Raw genomic sequence first — 18,843 nt, 5'->3', positions numbered from 1 at the left:
AATTTTAAGCTTAAATTTTTTTAAAAAATGTGTTAAATAATAATATGAGATAGTTTTTTTGATACAATTTATTTATTTCAATGAATAATCATGGTTATAGTTTTTACAACCCGATTATTAAAAGTATAAAAGAATTAAAATGATTCTATTTTAATTATTTTTAAAATAATTAATAGGTTAATACATAACAAAATTTTGATGAGATTTTAAGATAGTGTTTGGGAACGCGGTTGAAATTGTGTTCCCAAAAAATTCAAAAGTTTTTTATTTTTGTTAAAATTTAATATGGTTTGTATTTTTTGAATCATTTTAATGTGCTGATGTCAAAAGTAATTTTTAAAAAATAAAAAAAATATTATTAACATATATTTTAACATAAAAATTATTTAAAAAATAACCGCTACTGCACCACCAAATAAGCTTTAAATTTAAGATGATCAGGTAACCGCGTCAATTTTTTTTTGTTTTTTTAAATTCAGACGAGTCTAGACCCCATAGCAACCCTAGAGAGCCCCTGTGTGTTTTCTAAACCAATTTGTCTGTTTATAAATACCTTCGAACTTTGGTCATCTTCTACATCCCATTCTTCTTCCAGCAGCATTACACGTTGTTACTGCTTCACCTAGAAGTTAAAGAAGACTTTAGAGAGAGAGATCATGGGGAATACAGGAGAGATTCAGGAAGAAATAGAGAGGTGGGTTTCTCCTTCAGTACCTTCACCAGGAAGAACATCCATGCCTCTGTCTCTGAACCACGTCTCATTTGTTTGCAAGTCTGTTCCTGAATCTGTCAAGTTCTATGAGGATGTTCTGGGTTTTGTTCTCATCAAAAGACCTTCTTCCTTCAAGTTTGAAGGAGCTTGGTACGTATATATGCATATACCTCCACACACACACACACACACACACACACACACACACATATATATATATCATCTCCTCTCTCTCGCCTCTCCTCTTAATTTGTTCTCTGATTTTTAAGGGGAAAAAAATGTTTTCTTGAGAGAATATACGTCCTGAATGATCCTGAGTTTTTTTTGTTTCCCTGATGATATTGAGGTCACATTCTATATAAAGATTTGGTGTATCCGGATATATTTAATGCTGATTTTCTATATATATATTCTTACAAAATTGAAATCTAAAAGAACAAAAAAATCTTACAAGTTTTTCAAGGGATCATATTGATATGGATTTGAACTAACATGATATAACTAGGGTTTAGACATTCGATTTTCTAAATCAAATTTCAAAAAAAAAAAGAAGAAAAAGAATAAATGGATGCAATTGCCTGTTGAAATGACCTCCCCACCTTGAACTCTCCATGTAATGGAGCCCATTAGTACGTAGCATGATCATTAATGCATTTGCAGGTGTGGTTGATCCATCATTCATGCCCCCCCAGTACTCCCATCACCTCTCATGACCTTGCATTTGCTTATTTTTATTATTTTTTTTATAAAAAAAGCAGAGATATATAATGGGATTAAAAAAATATATGTTTAGGTTTCGAAAACTCAAAAATTATATAAAAAACTAATTATAAAGGAGGTACTTTTCAGGCTGTTCAACTATGGTTTAGGCATCCATTTGCTTGAATCAGACAAGGCACCGACGAAGAAAAGTAAGATCAATCCAAAAGACAACCATATTTCATTTCAATGTTCAGACATGAATCTTGTCATAAAGAAACTAGAGGAGAAGAACATCGAGTATGTGACTGCGGTTGTCGAAGAGGGTGGCATCACCGTCGATCAGCTCTTCTTCCATGACCCTGACGGCTACATGGTCGAGATCTGCAACTGTCAAAATCTCCCGGTTCTTCCACTTCCTTCATGCCCTCTGATCAAGGCACCTAAACCAAGTGCGAGCCTCGCATCGTCACCGTCTCTGTATGGTAGGGTTCTTTCTTTCCTGCTGCTTAGGCCTGTTGATTCCTCGCATGCATGTCTATGTATCTCCCGAGCTGGATCCTAACATTTACAGGAAAATCAAATTGCAGGGAAGCAGAGTTGGGAGCTGCGATGCTTTGCAGAAGTTGCCTCTGTGATGATGGACAACTTGGTGGTGGACATGATGGACATTTCAATATGAAGAATTCATCCATGGGAGCGCCAGGTTTTGTGCAGCTTGCAGAATTGTTTTATATTAAGTTTTGTAAAGAGATGTTGAGAGCAGCTCTGTAATGTATGAAAAACCAGTAGGATCGAGGGAGATTTTCAATTTCCACTATATAATTAATTATTATACAGTGCTCGGTTTGATCTGCTGTCCATGTTCAAGAAATTAAAATTAAAAATCCACTATCCATATGCTCTCTGTGCCTGTGTGTCTCCATGTTTTTTTTCCCAGTCAATATATATATATATATATATATATATATATATATATATATATATAAAAGCAGCACACATAATTCAGAGATAACCCAGTTTAGAGATTCCATTGTATAAAAAAAATCCTTGTCGGTGTCTTTCACTAGATGAAGGGGCTGTCTAAGTCTTACCAAATAGCATTCTTTAATATATTGATATTAAAAAAATATTATTTTAATATAAATTTAAGTAAATAATATTTTAAAAAATATTATGTACTATAATATCAAAAACTACCAAATAGCTCTAAGCAACAAGGCTCATTGAACTATCATCGCCATTATTGTTGTAAAACCTTGAAAGGCTCGCGACTCGCTTGATCTGGCATTTGGAGCTACCCGAATTGAAAAAAATAAAAAATTAGTTGATACTGTTTGATATTGTGGTAATTTTAATGGTTATGATTTGAAAAAATTATTTTATAAAAAATATTTTTAGTTGAGGTTGGTTTGATATTTATATATATTTGATTAAAACTGTTGTTGAAATTGAGGTTGAAAAAAAGTAAATTAATGTGTTTAATTAAAAGAATATTTTTCAAATTGAGGTTATAAAATAATTAATATATATATATATATATTAATGATTTTTAATTTAAATATTATAAATTTAACTACTGCTATTATATCATGAAATAAATAATACTTATATTAAATATTTTTTATTATTCCATCAAACTATCTATAATTTTATCACGTATAAAATCCATTTGACAAAGACTACAGTTTTCTTAATTTCTTAAACGCACAACAACATCAAATAAAATATCATTAGGCATAAAATTTGGATTGCAATCGAATTCTGTAAATGCTACGTCATCAAGCGATCTCCTTCTAATTTTTTAAATAAAACACAATTAAAAATAAATATAAATATAAAAATTGGATTTTATTTTAACTAGATTGGACCTCGTTTAATGCATTTAACTTTAGAATGGGTCGCTGGAACAATGAAGTTCATTCTCCACTCTAATTAGAAGAAAAGTAACTTGCATCTATACACAGGTTTGCAGAAAGTAAATGAGAGCTACTTTCCCCAAACCTGCAATTTTAGAAAAATTTACATGGGTCCCATACGACAAATAAATTGGGTTCTATCGTTACCAAACAACTTAAATTTATGATTTACTTTAAATATTATTGTAGCCGCAATCACAACCACGTAAACAAACAGGCTCTTAATCTTGACCCAATCAATCCAAACCTCAACCCATTAACTACTTTTTTGAAAAATAAATTTTATCAAAAAGAAAGTTGTTTTTATCTTTTTCTTTTTTCAAAGATAAAAGAATTTTTTTTCTGGAGGGTCACCCAGCCGTGATCTGTGATTTGTTTTTTGTTTTTTGTTTTTTTTTATATATGTTTTAATTTCTCAATAAAATCTTCGATCTCGTTTACAATGGCACTTACACACACGCATATAAAGCTTCATCAATCTAAAACCTTTTTCTAATTATTATTCTTTTATTTCTTTTTTTATTATTATTTTCTTATCCAGGTGGTGTGTCAAAATCAAAATGTTTTTAGACACTTTTGTTATCATGTTCTTTTTATTTAAATAAATTATTGAACTCTTTTACTATCTTAATTTTAATTAAAGTCTATTTGACGTCTTCCTTTTTTAGCTATTATTCTTTTGATTTAAAGCAAAGTATGAAAAAAAAAGGTTCGTTGGGATTTTAAATCAAGGCAAAGCACCAAAAACATTTTGTTAAAAAAAGAAATGGTTTAATTTAAGTTATGTTTTTAATAGTATTTTTAATTTAAATTATTTTATTAACAACACAGTATAATTCTTTATAACAAATAATTTGATGTTTTTAACCAAATAAGCTATTAATTAAATTCAATATATAATTATATATAGCTAACATAAGATTGTGAGTTGGTAGATTTTAAAATTAATATTTTTGAAAGCACATTTATTTAAATATTTTTAAATAAAAAAATAAATACACACCCACTCAATTAAAAATAAAATAAAATTTTCATGCACACAAATTAAAATTTTACATAATTATAATTTTAATGAATATAACTCAACCAGTCAGATTATAAGTTTATTTTCTAGAGATTATTAATTTTTAAATTTTATAAATCTTAGAATTACTAGAAATTTATATAATTTTTAATTTTAAAATATATAAATTTAATTAAAATACATTTAAATTAGCTTTCTTTCGAGGTATAAAGATTAATCAAGGTAACATCCTCGTTTATAAAAAAAGAAATTACATAATCACATATAAAAAATAGAAGGAGTAATTAAAAAATTAAAAAAATTCACGCCAAATATATAATTTTCTCTTAGAAATTCTATTGCCCATGACCGCCTAATCAACAGCCAATGACTATCAGTATACTATCGGTTCCACTTCACCCCGGAACCACATGGTGGTGCAAGTGACTTGCCACAAATTGTTAACGATTTGTTTTCCGACCGATGGCGTCGGTGTTTCAGGTGAGCTTCTTTGTTTTGTTAGTTTGATGGTTACTAGGTTTTCAGATACATAGACTTGGACAACATCGTTGATGTTTGATAACTTTTAGCTTGTGTTTGTGTTTTTGCTAAGAAATTATAGTAGACATGGCTACACAGAAATTGTTGCAGACATTCAAGAAAACACCCATTACTGCAAGCCCCACTTCATTATCTAATTCAGAAATGGCACAAAAGATTGCTAAAACCCTAATCAAAGCTGGCCTAAAACCCTTCGAAACAACCAACTCATCTTTGCTTTCCAACCTAGATTCTCACATAACCAACCTTGTTTTCTCCAACCCAAATGTCCCACTTCATTCTTGCTTGAATTTCTTCAACTTTTTGCGAAAAAATCAATCCTTTGTTTCTCATAAACCTGATCTTCAATCCCATCTAAGCGTTGTTTTTAGATTGTTCAAGGCCAGAAGGTTTGCAGAAATGAAAAGAATTTTGACTTATGTTGCTATGGATAGTGATCTTAGATGCCCGGTTGCAAATCTTGTTTCTTTGGTTGAAGAGAGTGGATTTAATAATGAACCCAACTTTGTGGAGAAGTTGTGTGATATGCTGTTTAGGGTTTATGCCGATTGTAATTTGTTTGAACAGGGTTTTCGGGTTTTTGATTATATGGTGAGTTATGAGTTAAAGATTGATGATAGGTCTTGTATTGTGTTTTTGCTTGCATTGAAGAGGTGTGATAAAATGGAGGCTTGTTTGGGTCTTTTTAAAAGAATGGTTGAGTTTAATGTGGAGGTTACAGTTTATTCTTTGACGATTGTGATTGATGGGTTGTGTAAGAGACGAAGGGTTAAAAGGGCTAAGGATTTGATGATTGAAATGGCTAGCAAAGGGATTAAACCGAATGTTGTTACATATAACACACTTATAAATGCATATATTAAGAGAATGGATTTTGATGGTGTTAATGAGATGTTGAGATTGATGGAAGTGGATAAAGTTGCATTTAATGCGGCTACATATACTCTTTTGATTGACTGGCATGGTAGTTCTGGTAAGATCAACGAAGTTGAGAGGATGTTTGAAGAAATGTGTGAGAAAGGGATTAAAGCAGATATTCATGTTTATACTGTGGTCATTAATTGGAACTGTAAAATCGGAAATACGAAAAGGGCATTTGCCTTGTTTGATGAGTTGACTGAGAAAGGCCTTGTTGCCAATGTTCACACATATGGAGCATTGCTTGATGGTGTTTGCAAGGCTGGTGAAATGGAGGCAGCTGAGATATTGGTGAATGAGATGCAAACCCGAGGGCTTGATGTCAATCAACTGATATATAATACGCTTATAGATGGTTATTGCAAAAGGGGGTTGATAGATGAAGCTTTTAAGGTGCAAGTCATAATGGAGAAGAAAGGATTTGAGAATGATATCTATACTCTTAACACAATTGCTGATGGGTTACGTAAATTGAACCAGCCTGAAGAAGCAAAGAGGTGGTTACTTACAATGATCGAAAACGGCATGGCTCCTAATGTTGTCAGCTATACCACTTTAATTGACATATATTGCAAGGAAGGGAATTTTGTGGAAGCAAAGAAACTGTTTCAAGAAATAAAGAAAGCGGGGGCAGAGCCTAATGCTGTTACATACAATGTTCTAATTGATGGGCACAGCAAGAAAGGTAGGATGAAGGAAGCTTATGAGCTAAGAGATGAAATGAGAGCAAAAGGGATATTCCCAGACATATATACTTACACATCACTTTTGCATGGAGAATGCATTTTTGGGAAGCTGGATGATGCAGTGGAACTCTTCAATGAAGTGCGCCAAAAGGGCTTACCTCTCAATGTAGTCACTTATACAGCAATAATTTCAGGCTTGTCCAAGGAAGGAAGATCTGAAGAAGCATTCAAGTTGTATGATGAGATGACAGAGGCAGGCCTTACACCTGATGATAGAGTCTATACTTCACTTGTCAGCAGCCTTCACAAAGCATAGTTTATCTTTCACAGTTTTTTCTGTAAAGCATGATATGCTCTTGAAGGAAGAGACCCAGAAATTCTATGAAGTTGTCTTGGGATTTGTGCTCAACTGTTCATCAAAAGGCCATTGTCCAATGTCTTGAAGGAGATTGGTATGCACATTATTTTCTCCCGCGGTCATTATTAAATGTAATTCACTGTAAGGTTAGAATTCATGTTTGACAACTAGGATGTCTTTAATCTTGCTATGGAATCTTTTAAACCTTGTCTAGGGTTTTGCCTTTTTGCCCTAGAGCCTTGCACGGGCCCTGGGCGCACTTCTAACAAATGCTTATATTGATCATACTGTCTAAATAAATTTTGTTCTCGTGTTTGAAACATGTATATGGCTAGGTCTTCCCAAGAATTAGGCAGACACTGAACTTAAAATAAGTTATCCTCTCTTGTTTTGCCTATTTTATAGCTCTCCTATGTTTTCTTTTTCTGTATTTAAAATACTCATTAGTTTCCATATCTTTCAAGTAGCTTTTTGTGTTTTGACCATGTTGCTGTTTGATTACTTGGCTGAATAGGGTGGATTTCCTAAGGACATTAGGTGTTTTTTTTTTTGTACTAGATTTTGGTGGTTTATCAAGTAAATTTTCACATTGCCAGGGTTATAGTGATAATGGCTAGCTATTGTACCTTGCTTTTCAGGTTTCAGTGCCTTTTGATGTCTGCACCAACCCTTACCGTGCCTTGTTATTCAAGACTTCAAAGGCGCTAATTAATATTGATGCCTACATCTCTTTTTGCAAGATAGTAAAAATGTAGTACACTGTTGTTTTTAGTCCATGAAAGAAAAACAAACGAGAAGTTCAATCCTAGACTCAAGTAGAAATGCTTGCTAAAATTCAAAGTTCGTGGTTTTTTCTTTCCTCTCTCTCGATGTCATGGGCTCACACTAGTTTGGAGATCGTTGCTATTATTTGGATTGTATTATCTCTACAAATTGATGGTATAACTGAAATTCAAATGATTGCATTCCAGGCTGTTCAACTATGGTATCAGTATTTGGCTTCCGTTTACTTGAATCAGACCGGCTAATTGTAATGAATCTTTCAGACATGTACATTTCCTAGGAACTTAGAGGCGAGGACAAGATGAAGCATGTGACAGCAATTATGGGAAGGTGGCTTGACAAACTCGCAGTTGATCAGCTCATCTTTCATGTTGCAATGTTCAATTTCCAAAATCTCCTACTTCTTTCACCCGTACTCTTCATGCCTTCTCAAGCTACCCAAAGCCTATAGGTAAGATGCATTATCACCATCATCATATGGTTTGGATATTTCATACTAGATGTTTGGCTCAAGATCATGCACTGAATTCATTGTTCTATTAAAAATATTTGGTCTCATTTTTCATACACAGAATCTTTACCACCCCTGTTGCGTGTTGCTTTGTCCAATAGCCCTCTGTGACGTAAAAAATGAAGAGGAATGGGAAACTACCTGTCTTTTTCTGTAATGATGTCTACCAAGTCTGACTCTGAAGTCTTACTTGTACTGTAAAAACAGGGGGATAAAGCTGGGAGGTGCTTGCTTGCTTTGCCTTGTGAAACCGAGTTCAGGACAGGACGGGGATCCACTTAAGTTCTGGTGAAGTAGTTTGGAAATTGATTTGCATACCATGCGATGAGAGGCCGAAAGTGATGTAACATGGGAAAAAAAGAGTAGGGTCTATCTTGTTCTTGGCCCTGAGGAGTTCCCAAGTTCTATTAAAACATTGCTCCTTAAATATCTACCTGTCGACTATAGATGTGTAAATGTTTCTCTCAATTGCATTGTGAAGGGAGATCGAAGACTGATTTTCTGACGCTGTACGGGCACCAGATGGAAAAAGAAGAGAACTACTCGGGCATTCTTTCTTTTTTTCATTTGAGACATATACATTGTGACTTCTGAGTCTCAGACAGACCATGTCAACTAGATGTGCTTAGTGACAAACACTATACTAAACCTGTAAGCCATTTTTCATGAGTCCAGTAGTTGAGTCTTTTGACAGCAGAATTAGCCATCAAATGGCTTCAGGCTTCAGGCAATACCAATCATGTTTATCACCGTTTTTGCATCATCCAAACCATGAAACATATCTATTTTTTCGTGTCATCTTATGTTTAAAATACCCTAACGGCCGCCTTACTCGTTCTTGTGTGTGTCTATATATATATATAGTTTTTTCACCAATTCATTTAAATAATCTGTGAAAAAGAGATACAAAGCTATATCAAGGATCAGAAACAGGCACGATTGTGGCATCATTAATGCCTGATAACTCCTACAATGAGGAGGATTGATGAAGAACTTTGCCTCAGTAAATGTTACATGTCAACAAAGTCTACTCATTTTTCAACTTACAATTGTACTACATGTTTTCCGTGGTCAAAATTCAATTACTTTGTGATTCCACCACAAGTACCTGCTTCTGTCAGTTAGAATCCTCCAAGCTACAATTAGCCAGCATCCATTGGGCAGCAACGAAGTTAGATGTGGTGGGATTGGTGTAAATGTACAGGCGAGAGGGCTTGGCGGAAGGACAGTGGAAAGCAATATGGATCCTTTCAGACACCCAAAGAGACGACAACAAAAACATCATCAAGGGACCATTTTCTTGGTTCTGACTTTTCAGGAGGGTTAATAATGGCACGCTCTGCGTTAGAAAGGCGATAACCGATCACAATTTCATTTCTTTGACGACCCCTAATCATAATCTCATAAAAAGGAATCTCTTCTTGATCGAATAGGTAAAATTCTGCTGGTTTAATGCACATCTCATTGCCCTGAAAATTGGAACAAGGTGTAAACATGCAAAAATTTGAAGTTTTGGAGAAGAAAAAACAATTGCAGGGACAGATCCATGCACATATTTTCCGAGTACAACTAGGTATGACAAAGTATAACAGCGTTAAAGTCAGATAAGATATGGAAGGTACCTCCTCTGCAAAAAGCTCCTCAAGAACACGATTTATTTGCTTGTCTTCAGCTACCATTGCAAGTGCCATGCTTACCAGCTCATTTGATAGCACATAATCACTGATTCGGGACACTGAGACAAGGTTTCTAGTCCTAGAATCTAAGATTTCACTAATAATTATTGATTTATCCGATGCTTGTTGCATTTCACGGATCCATGAGCTATGAGAGAACCCAGAAATCCGTAAAGAAGTTGGCTTTGCATCTCTGTAAGGGAGACGCTTTAACTGCATTCCATGAGGCAAAGAAGAGGCAGCTTTATTAGCAATCATTTATTCAAAACATGTACAGGCTGCAAAATGGCTTTACAAGTAAATTTTGGTTTTCTGCACAAAAAACAAGAATGGTAGAACACAATGGATTTAGACCACCTCTCGTCTATCCTACATGTGTAAACCTAATCTCCTCCAACCCCTTTTACACTTCATCTCCCATTACATAATCACCTCTCCACTGTAAGTGTGATACAAGTAAGATTGCGGGATGGAATTCATTTTTCTTCCCAGACAATATGGGCGACAATATGAAGGCTAATGACTAAATATATAAATAATCCATATTGAGCTGAACAAAACGCAATCATCAGCATTCAGTAGCATAAACACTCATCTTAAACATTGCTAAAGTATAGTTGCAACTGCTCTGAATCATAACAAGCTAAAATGTGTCGGCAGTGAAAAATGATCCATGCAGCCTGCATTGTATAATGATTCAAAGAAGAAGGAAAATTGATTGAAAAAGGAAGATGATGATACAAAAACTGGTGATATTTCCCTATGGTTAGCGTACAGCTGAAGTAATAATCACAAGTTCTCTAAAATACTGAATATACCAATGCGTGTTCTCTTATCTTGTTATCAAATAAATAAATAAAAAGAAAAGGAATAACAGGATATGCTTTGAACCAGGCGAAGAGTAAAGAAGAAAGGAATTTGGGATAGTGTGGCTTCTACTTCACTCAAACATTACTCGTTCCGCTACGTGGCATCAACTGTAACAACTACACCATGGAACTCAAAATTTTCCACAAGCAGAAGTTCCATATAAATTTGCCAAACCATTTCACTCAAGTTCAAATTAAACCTGCACTAATTGCTATGGAAGAACTATTCTAGTTATTTCTGAATAAAACTATGTTCAAGGGATCCAAAATGTTTCATATATACTGATGCATTGACCTTGAGAGATGGAAAACAGGGACCTACTAGCAGAACCATGGCTGTCTTTAAAGGCATGGGTGAATACAAATTACTAGGAAAAAGAGATGAGAGCTGGGGAGGCACTCAAAATATTGGGTTTAATCAGAAATATTGGAAGGAAGCAGCAATAGCAGTTACCTGTATATCTCGAATAAGGAGAAGGGTAGCAAGAGATCTGGAGTCAGAATGCACAATGGAATCTTCCAATGACTCATCTGCAAGAATTAATATCTGTCCGTTTAGAGTTAGTGATCAGTAGTGGAATTGAGTTTGTGGAATAAAGTTAAAAAGGTTTTTGTGCCCGTCATACATGTAAGATAACAAGAAAATTTAACATGTGAACAAGTAGCCAAATATAGTTGTGGTGTCATCCCATATTGATCAAGTAAGGAGAGTAAATACAATCTCTCAAACAAAAATAAATAAAATGAAGTCTTTGTATGGTTAATAAGGTGTCAGAAAATCTCAACCGCTAATTTTAGGCGATAAATATTGTGTTCTGTTAGCCTTGAACATTAGATGGATGATGAATAATCCCACATTTCTTAATCCGGAGATATTATAACTATCACAGCCTGTTATAGCATTGCATACACATTGGCCTCTCCAGTTAATAGTTTCAGCTTTTGGGTTCAATATCTACATGAATTATAGACATTTTACTACTTTGAACAAGCACTTGTAAAACCTACCCTTATTTAAGATCCACACGCAGTAAACTTCGAAATCACCGTGAGACTGAGAGAGACAGCAAATAAGGTAATGCAACTTACAGAATCAAAAGTCTCAAGAGGAAGATTCTCCAAATGTCGTTTGATGACAGCGTTTCCCTCGCGATGGACAAGTGTTATGTTCTCTAATCCATGAATATCAAGTCCACCATCAGTAAGCTTCTTTTCTCTCTCCTTTTCTGGGACCTCATTGAACATCCACAGTTCCGAACCTGGAGCAAGTAAAGCTTCCAGAACCTGAGAAAACATAAATTAAGTTGGAGCTCCGTAATTAATTTTCCTTTTGTTTATTAGTCAGTAACTCCAATTCAACCCCCCTCAATGCAAGAGGGAAAGGATAGTGTGTGTGTGGACTGCATTATACCATTATCATGTCATCAATGTCACGTCGCCAGCCACAGAACAGTATCTTCTCTGGATATTTTGGAGGATCCATTGTTTTTGGACAAGAACTTCGACGTACCTGGAAACAGATATGGCATGTAAGATGAGAAAATACATCTTAAATACTTTTTTTTCACTAGGAATGTATCAAGTGTTTTTTCTGTTTAACAAGTGGAAAAGAAATTGACAGGCAGATGTGATGAACTTGTCCATATAAATGATACAAAATTATTGTGGTGTCTGTTCTTTTCTTTTTCAGCTGGATATGAAATCTTAGCCAGAAAATCGAAGGAATCGATAAAAGCTTAATTTAGTAACTTCCAAAGTTGAAAATCATCAACAAGTATCCAACTATCTGCTCCATCAAGTTTGAAAAGAAGGATAACCTCTGGAAGAGGACCTGGAGCGTAGGTGTCATCATCCTCGGCTATAACAAGGATTTCATCTCCTTCTTTTAGAGCATAGTTATCATCAGGATTTAATTTTATCTTTCCACCTTCAGCTGCAACCTTAACTCCACAGGGAATTGCTTCAGGAAACGAAATGAGCACATCTTGAAAAAGCAGACCATCCAATTGAGGCCACCTTTTGATGTAAAACTCTGCATTCTCAAACCCCAGTATATCTTCCCAGATCTGCCCAAAGGAAAAAATTGCTCTAAATTGTTGAAACAGACAATACTAACTGAAAAGTTAGAATTGCATAGATATTTAAAAGAGCATGGCACATGCATGACAAGATAACAAAACTGAAGATACTGTCACAAAAAACAAAACAGTAATTTTTTTTCAGCAGTCCCATGAAATTCAAACACCATAATTTTTTTATGTCCTATTCTCCTTTTTCTCAAAATACCAAAAACATGCTCATTCTCATCCATGATGCAGTAAGTTTTGTGCTGTTTTGTTTGGGGTTAGGGTGGTTTCGAATCTCTAAAGGTTTTTCTACTTCTTTTTCTTAGGGGTCTTTTGCCGAGCTGGAGAATTCTAAGGCTCCTTGCAACTCTATCAGCTGGTCCTCTAAAAGGGAAGATATTGTTCTTTGTCTTCTGTTCTCTTTTTTAGATTGTTTATCGTGGACTTTCCTCATTGCTGTTCTTGGTTGGTGGCTAGTTTCCATATCTGTTTCCTTTTTGTCTGGTAATGGCTTGATTCTGGTTGCTTTCTGAATTTCAGTTTCTGCAGACAGTTTCATTTTGATTAGAATTTTGTGTGTTAGTTCGCTTAGCCTGGGTGTTGAAATTCTTTACTAGTGTTTTCACTTGTTTTGTTTCAGGGATTTTGGAGCCTTTGGTATGATGTTGAGATTTTGGCTGGCTTCTAACCTTTTTGCTAATTCTTCTTTAATAAAACTCTTGCTTTTTATATATAAAAAAATAATAAAATAAAAATTTCTTAGAAAAGAAAATAAATCCCTTTTCTTAAAAGGGTAGTGAAGGCTCATCTGAGTAAACCTGTGCAAGGCCAGGTTGCAAAGCACACTGAATCATCAAGCGTCCAATAACGTCATGTGCAACAACTGTTTCAATGAGTTCCCCTCCAACAAGCTTCACTAGAGGTTCATTGTCAAGGTCACTCATCTCCACAACCACATGACCCCTCAAACCCTCTTTAACTCCTGTTAGACTGAGAACAACCCTTAAGGCACGTGCATCACTCTGGTAACAAAAATACAGAAATTTTTGTAATTTTTGCAGAGAAGAACCACACAAGTTATGAAGTTGGATAGCAACACTGAGAAAGAAAAGAACCTGATCAGCATTCTCATCAGATGCTAATACAATAATAGCACGTGCCTTTGATACTGAAACCTATGAATATGAAAACACAAAAATCAATCCAGACCAAAAAACTACAAATTGGAAAAAAATAGCAAAAAATACTCGAACATACTTTCTTTAAGTCAGCCAGGATAAGAGGACTACCACTTCTGCATATAACAGAAGTGCCCATGAAGTCAAATTCGAGCTTCGCTATATCCATCTCCATTTCTTCCTTGTCTCTCTCTGCTAGTACAACTATAACACCGCCACCAATGCTCTTGTTTGCTATTGCTAGCTGCTTCAAAAGTGAGCCCTACAACCAAAACATCATCTTTAACACCTTGTCTTAATCCTAAAAAGAGTTTGCACTGTCATCATACGATTTACATGCTCAAACTCTCATACCAGTAAAAGAAGAGTTCAAAGAACACCTTGATTCTAAAATGCATTTACTCTGTCACCACAAGATTTACATGGCCAAATTGGTTTTTAAGAGCCAAGAAATTTTTATATAGAAACTTCTCTTAACATCTTATCAAGCACTTAATTAAATTACAGCCAAATTGGTTTTCAAGAGACAAGATTTTTATAGAGAAAAAGGAACATGACAGTCCTATTCTATTGTACTAACTTGATCAACCTGAACCATGTGTAATTCCTTCCTCTAAAAAAAAAAAAAAAAAAAACCCACGTTTAGTTCCTATTGAAAAAAACATAAAAAACCATTTTTTGTTCCTTGGACAGCTGAGTATTTGCTTTTGACAAGCTCCTAATTTATACAAACATTACACTAGTTAACAAAAATGAAAATGCAAAGGAAACGTGAATGATAGTTCAAAGTAACTAGTATGAATTACCAATTTGTCACTCCATCCAAGAATTAGTATATGGTTCTTTTCGATTACTTCGCTCTTTCCTTTCCGCAGCGAATCTACCTTTTCTGAGATAGCATCGGAGACAAGTCCAAGCATCATAGCAAATATCAGCATGCCTCCTGAACTTATAGAGACAGAAACAATTCTTGGCCCAGTGCCAACTCTATCAGCATGATTTCCTGAATCAGCTACAAATGTCCATGAAAGCCAAAGAGCTTCTGCCAAGCTACCATCACTGACAGCATACAGCGCTAACCCACCAAATCCTATGAGAAAGATGGTCGCAAAAAGCAGTGCAAGTAGCTTTGCATAGGGATAAACAGAGAAGCAAACATCCACCATATATGCAATTCTCTTCTTCAGGGGAGCCTCCTCCTTGTTATTCATTGTTCTTTTTGAGAGAGTCTTTATTTGGGGAATATAATCAAGATATTTATACAACAAAAAAGGTATGACGAGTGTGAACATCACAGTATACAAAGCAACAGTTCTGCTGTCAGCATTTCCAAGATAAAATGAACTATAATCTTCAGGCTGCAAAACTTCAATGCCGTCACTACCACCACCGCCTTTATTACTACACGCTTTACGGAGGTTAATATTCTCTTCCTGCAAGTAAAAGAGCCATATTCATGAACAGATGAGCAGAAATCAAATAAACCTATTTTCAGTCGCCATCAACATTTAACAAGAATTTGTGTACTTTTTTGCCATTTTCTAAACCATCCCCTTTTGAGATTAAGAATACTTAGGTCTTCTCGATTTTCGCCTTTTCTTTTCTTTCTCATTTCATCAACTGAGTAAGAATGTTCCAAATTGTTCAAGACATCAATAGATTTCAACAGAAAGAACCAACAATTGAACCTGCCAAAAGATGTATATAAAACATACCTCTAGTTTCGCGACTTTATTGCTCAAGTAAATCGAAAAGGACATAAATACTATACAAGTGAAATTAAGCTGCAATTGAAGATTAGCAACGAAATCATCAGTAATGCTATAACAAAACAAAGCAAACTAAATCCATTAAGAAACTGCTTCTATACTTGACCCAAAAATAGAAATGAAGTGGAAAAACAAGTGCTCTAGCTTTTTAATTGCCTGAAAAAACTGTACAATAATGTAAGAAAAGATTTCCACTTTCTTCCTTTTCAGGTTTCAGGAAACCTTAACTATTACTACTACTTTTAAAAGACAAATACAAAGAAAAGTGCAGTTGTTTTTACCAAGAAAAAGATTGAAGAAGATTTGAATCCCCGACTTCTGCTGACACCAGAACGAGTCACCAAAACTTGAGTGGCAGCAGCCGTTTTCACTTCTTTAATATCATCATCTACCTTCAATAACTTCTCCTCTTTCACTTTCCCCTTATTAGCAGCACTAGCATCGGTACTAGTAGTAATAGAAGAGGGCGTCGCCCCAGTGCTGTGCTTCTCCTTCTCCTCCACCTCCGCCGCCACCTTATTATTACCACGGCGTCCCTTCACCGTGACTCGACTCCTAGCCACGTGTGGCCCAAGAAAAGATGGGTACATCCAGTCCCTATCAACCGAGAAGCTGGAATTGTTACTACTACTACTAATATCGATGCTACTATTAGTAGCATTAACAGTGGTGTGGTTGTTGCTGTTTGTGGAGAGACGGAGATCGGACAGTGGAGGGCGGAGGTGGTGGTGGGTGGAAGGTGTTAGTGGTGGAGGAGCAGTTCTGCGAACAGCGGGAAATAGCGGGCCAGGGAAGTGAGTGTCATCTGGTATGGAGGAAGAAGTGGTCTTTGTCTTCTTGAGAAGCGGCCTTTCTGATGCCTTCCTGGAGTCGACGTCGTCATTTCTTGTTGGTGGCACTGGCGGTGGTGGTTGTGGCGGTGGTGAGACGGAGTCCTTCTTTATGTCTGCCATTGATTTCTTGAAAGCTTTCCTCGAAGCTAAGAAGTGAGAAGGAGAGCAGTGAGATCTAAGGAGTTAAAGGGAGTTAAGGTTTTTAGAGTTGAGAGTTACGAGGTTCGGAGCTAAGAGATTCATCTTTCTTGTTCTTCTAGAAGTTTATTACATCTTGCCTATCGAAAAGCTTTTTCCTTCTTCTTCTCCCTCTTCATTTTATAGAAGAGATAATTATCCATTAGCATTATAATTTATAACTTCTTAAATTCTATTTGGTATTAACCATGTTTTTTGAAAATTCTTAATTGTTTTTTCAATTTTAAATTAATTATTTTTATATTTTTAAATTGTTTTAATGTATTTATATTAATAAAAATAAAAAAATTATTTTAATACATTAAAAAAACATTTAAAAAGGGTGGTCAAGTTCATGGTTGTTAAAATCGCGATTCAACTCGTAAAAGCGTACGTTTTTACGAGTCAATATAGGGTTTACGTGTTAAATCGTTCATAAAACTCGGAATCAGGTAAAATCGGATTTTAAACAGTTAAAATCGTTAAAATCGGGTGAAATCGCGTGAAATCGCGATTTTACACCCGATTGAACGAGTTTGCCCGCAAGAAATATAAATGCAATTCAGCTGCCAGGTGTCGCCTGCCTATTGGCTCTACCAGATCACAATCAATTCACATTTCACCGAAACAATCAGTCTTCTCTCTTTTCTTCAGATTCGAAATCGAAAAAAATCCCTTTCTCTCAGCCAAAAAATCGAAATCCCTAAAATCGAAATCCTCAGTCTCTTAATCTCTTTCTCTTAATCGAAACCCGTCTCTTATAGGCTCCCACTCCAGCTTCCAGTTGTCAAAATTATTTCCAGACAACTCTGTCTGGATCACTCTCTTCCCTGTCATGCCTAATAAAAAGGGCATGTCAGAGGCTGTGAGGTATCTGCCATAGCTGCTTTTGAGTCGAATAACATGGCTTTTTTCATCGACTAACTCCACGAACCATATGGCTGCTTTGCGTGATGAGCCGTGTCGTGTTTGACGAGCAGTTTCTAAGTCGTCCTCTGCGATCAAGTACTTTTCAAGGTGGCTCCGGAGCTTAACTGCCTTTGTTTTAGTAAAAAACTCCATCAACAATCGAAACTGCAGTCCTTAATTATGTAAGTCCTATCCTCTTAATTAGCCAGAGACAAGTACGTCCTGCTGCTTGTTACAGAAACCTTGATAACAGATTAATAGCTCAAGGATTAATAAACAAGTAATATTGAAGGAAGGTACAAGGAAGGGTGTTTGTCTTTGTGTTGGAGATGGCACAGCAGGTAGTTGGTCAGAGATGAAGGTGAAGAGAAATTACAACTGTTTGGATGTTCAGTTTTTAACTCCAACCTCTACATAGAACCATTTATACCTCCTCTGTGCAGAATTCTTGTCATGGAGCAATCATATGAAGAAAAATAGAACAGAAAGGGGCCTCTGAATTTGAGTTGCCTCAATCCTATAAAGCGGAAGCCCTAGAAACCATAGAAATTCTATATTGAGTGTTTACTCAAATGTTATAAAATGTTTGGATTGATTATTAGCTAATGAATTTTTATGTATGAATTTAAATTATTTGTTAATTATTTAAATTATATATGAATTTTTATTTGAACCATGTATTTTAAGATACTTGAACTATGTATAGATTTTTATTTAAAGTATGTATTTTAAGGTGCTTGAACTATGTATAAATTTTTATTTGAAACATAAATTTTTTTTAATGTATTTTAAAATTCTTTACGATTTTTTTACGATTTTACGATCCGTTTTTACGATCCGAGTTTGTGAACGGCTTTCCGTTTCGTGTTAAAATCGTGATTTTAACAACCTTGGTCAAGTTGCTTTAAAATTAGTTTTATTTAACAAATTAAGGATTATTAAAAAGGGATATCATTGTTTATATTGGGGGCATTGAAATCATATTTAACTCAAATAAATTTAAAAGAATGTTTGGAATATGGTGCAAACCGTGTTTTATAAAAAAAATAATTTATTTTACTAAAAATTAATTTTTTTATGTTTTTTGAATCGTTTTGATGCACTGATCTCAAAAATATTTTTTAACAAATAAAAAAAATTTCATTTTAATGTATTTCGGCACGAAAAACATTTTGAAAAATAACTATAATCACACTCCCAAGTAGGCTCACAATAA

The 18,843-nt window shown here is 34.9% G+C and overlaps 3 protein-coding genes across 11 annotated transcripts; 2 read left to right on the top strand and 1 right to left on the bottom strand.

Annotated features, from left to right (window-relative positions):
* Window positions 1-610: 610 nt before the first annotated feature.
* On the top strand, window positions 611-2,311 carry LOC118037188 (glyoxylase I 4). The gene is made up of 3 exons (XM_035043104.2): window positions 611-862; window positions 1,562-1,896; window positions 2,002-2,311. The coding sequence occupies exons 1-3, from the start codon at window positions 657-659 to the stop codon at window positions 2,091-2,093; spliced, it is 633 nt and encodes a 210-aa protein (XP_034898995.1). The 5' UTR covers window positions 611-656; the 3' UTR covers window positions 2,094-2,311.
* A 2,378-nt stretch (window positions 2,312-4,689) lies between these two features.
* Window positions 4,690-8,869, top strand: LOC118037190 (uncharacterized). 5 transcript variants are annotated; one of them, XM_035043109.2, is made up of 4 exons: window positions 4,690-4,834; window positions 4,947-6,950; window positions 7,903-8,090; window positions 8,358-8,869. In XM_035043109.2, exons 1-2 carry the CDS (start codon window positions 4,765-4,767, stop codon window positions 6,812-6,814), a joined length of 1,938 nt encoding a protein of 645 aa, XP_034899000.1. In that variant the 5' UTR covers window positions 4,690-4,764; the 3' UTR covers window positions 6,815-6,950; window positions 7,903-8,090; window positions 8,358-8,869. The 5 variants fall into 5 exon arrangements, with proteins under 5 accessions (XP_034899000.1, XP_034898997.1, XP_073261603.1 ...); XM_035043106.2 differs by having other exon boundaries at window positions 7,828-8,090; XM_073405502.1 differs by having other exon boundaries at window positions 7,828-8,090; window positions 8,252-8,869.
* A 220-nt stretch (window positions 8,870-9,089) lies between these two features.
* On the bottom strand, window positions 9,090-16,845 carry LOC118037189 (probable ion channel SYM8). Of its 5 annotated transcripts, XM_035043105.2 has the most exons (12): window positions 15,990-16,845; window positions 15,655-15,723; window positions 14,746-15,372; window positions 14,019-14,201; window positions 13,877-13,936; window positions 13,580-13,783; window positions 12,513-12,761; window positions 12,107-12,205; window positions 11,785-11,979; window positions 11,150-11,242; window positions 9,773-10,039; window positions 9,090-9,619 (listed from the first exon to the last, which is right to left on the bottom strand). In XM_035043105.2, the coding sequence occupies exons 1-12, from the start codon at window positions 16,659-16,661 to the stop codon at window positions 9,401-9,403; spliced, it is 2,937 nt and encodes a 978-aa protein (XP_034898996.1). In that variant the 5' UTR covers window positions 16,662-16,845; the 3' UTR covers window positions 9,090-9,400. The 5 variants fall into 5 exon arrangements, with proteins under 5 accessions (XP_034898996.1, XP_073261599.1, XP_073261602.1 ...); XM_073405498.1 differs by lacking the exon at window positions 15,655-15,723; XM_073405501.1 differs by lacking the exon at window positions 9,090-9,619 and having other exon boundaries at window positions 9,900-10,039; window positions 11,150-11,226.
* Window positions 16,846-18,843: the final 1,998 nt, after the last annotated feature.

The sequence above is a fragment of the Populus alba genome, chromosome 17 (assembly GCF_005239225.2).
Source record: "Populus alba chromosome 17, ASM523922v2, whole genome shotgun sequence".
Classification (NCBI taxonomy): domain Eukaryota; kingdom Viridiplantae; phylum Streptophyta; class Magnoliopsida; order Malpighiales; family Salicaceae; genus Populus; species Populus alba.
Note: the sequence above shows the minus strand (reverse complement) of the source record. Positions and strands in the feature narration are given on the sequence as shown.

Excerpts from the sequence above, each read along its gene's own strand:
- LOC118037190 (XM_035043109.2), top strand. The coding sequence starts at position 4,765 with ATGGTGGTGCAAGTGACTTGCCACAAATTGTTAACGATTTGTTTTCCG. Across the intron at positions 4,835-4,946 it reads CGATGGCGTCGGTGTTTCAG|AAATTATAGTAGACATGGCT; the intron begins GTGAGCTTCTTT and ends GTTTTTGCTAAG.
- LOC118037188 (XM_035043104.2), top strand. The coding sequence starts at position 657 with ATGGGGAATACAGGAGAGATTCAGGAAGAAATAGAGAGGTGGGTTTCT. Across the intron at positions 863-1,561 it reads TTCAAGTTTGAAGGAGCTTG|GCTGTTCAACTATGGTTTAG; the intron begins GTACGTATATAT and ends GGTACTTTTCAG. Across the intron at positions 1,897-2,001 it reads ATCGTCACCGTCTCTGTATG|GGAAGCAGAGTTGGGAGCTG; the intron begins GTAGGGTTCTTT and ends ATCAAATTGCAG.
- LOC118037189 (XM_035043105.2), bottom strand. The coding sequence starts at position 16,661 with ATGGCAGACATAAAGAAGGACTCCGTCTCACCACCGCCACAACCACCA. Across the intron at positions 13,937-14,018 it reads TCCTGGCTGACTTAAAGAAA|GTTTCAGTATCAAAGGCACG; the intron begins GTATGTTCGAGT and ends TCATATTCATAG. Across the intron at positions 9,620-9,772 it reads AGGAGCTTTTTGCAGAGGAG|GGCAATGAGATGTGCATTAA; the intron begins GTACCTTCCATA and ends TCCAATTTTCAG.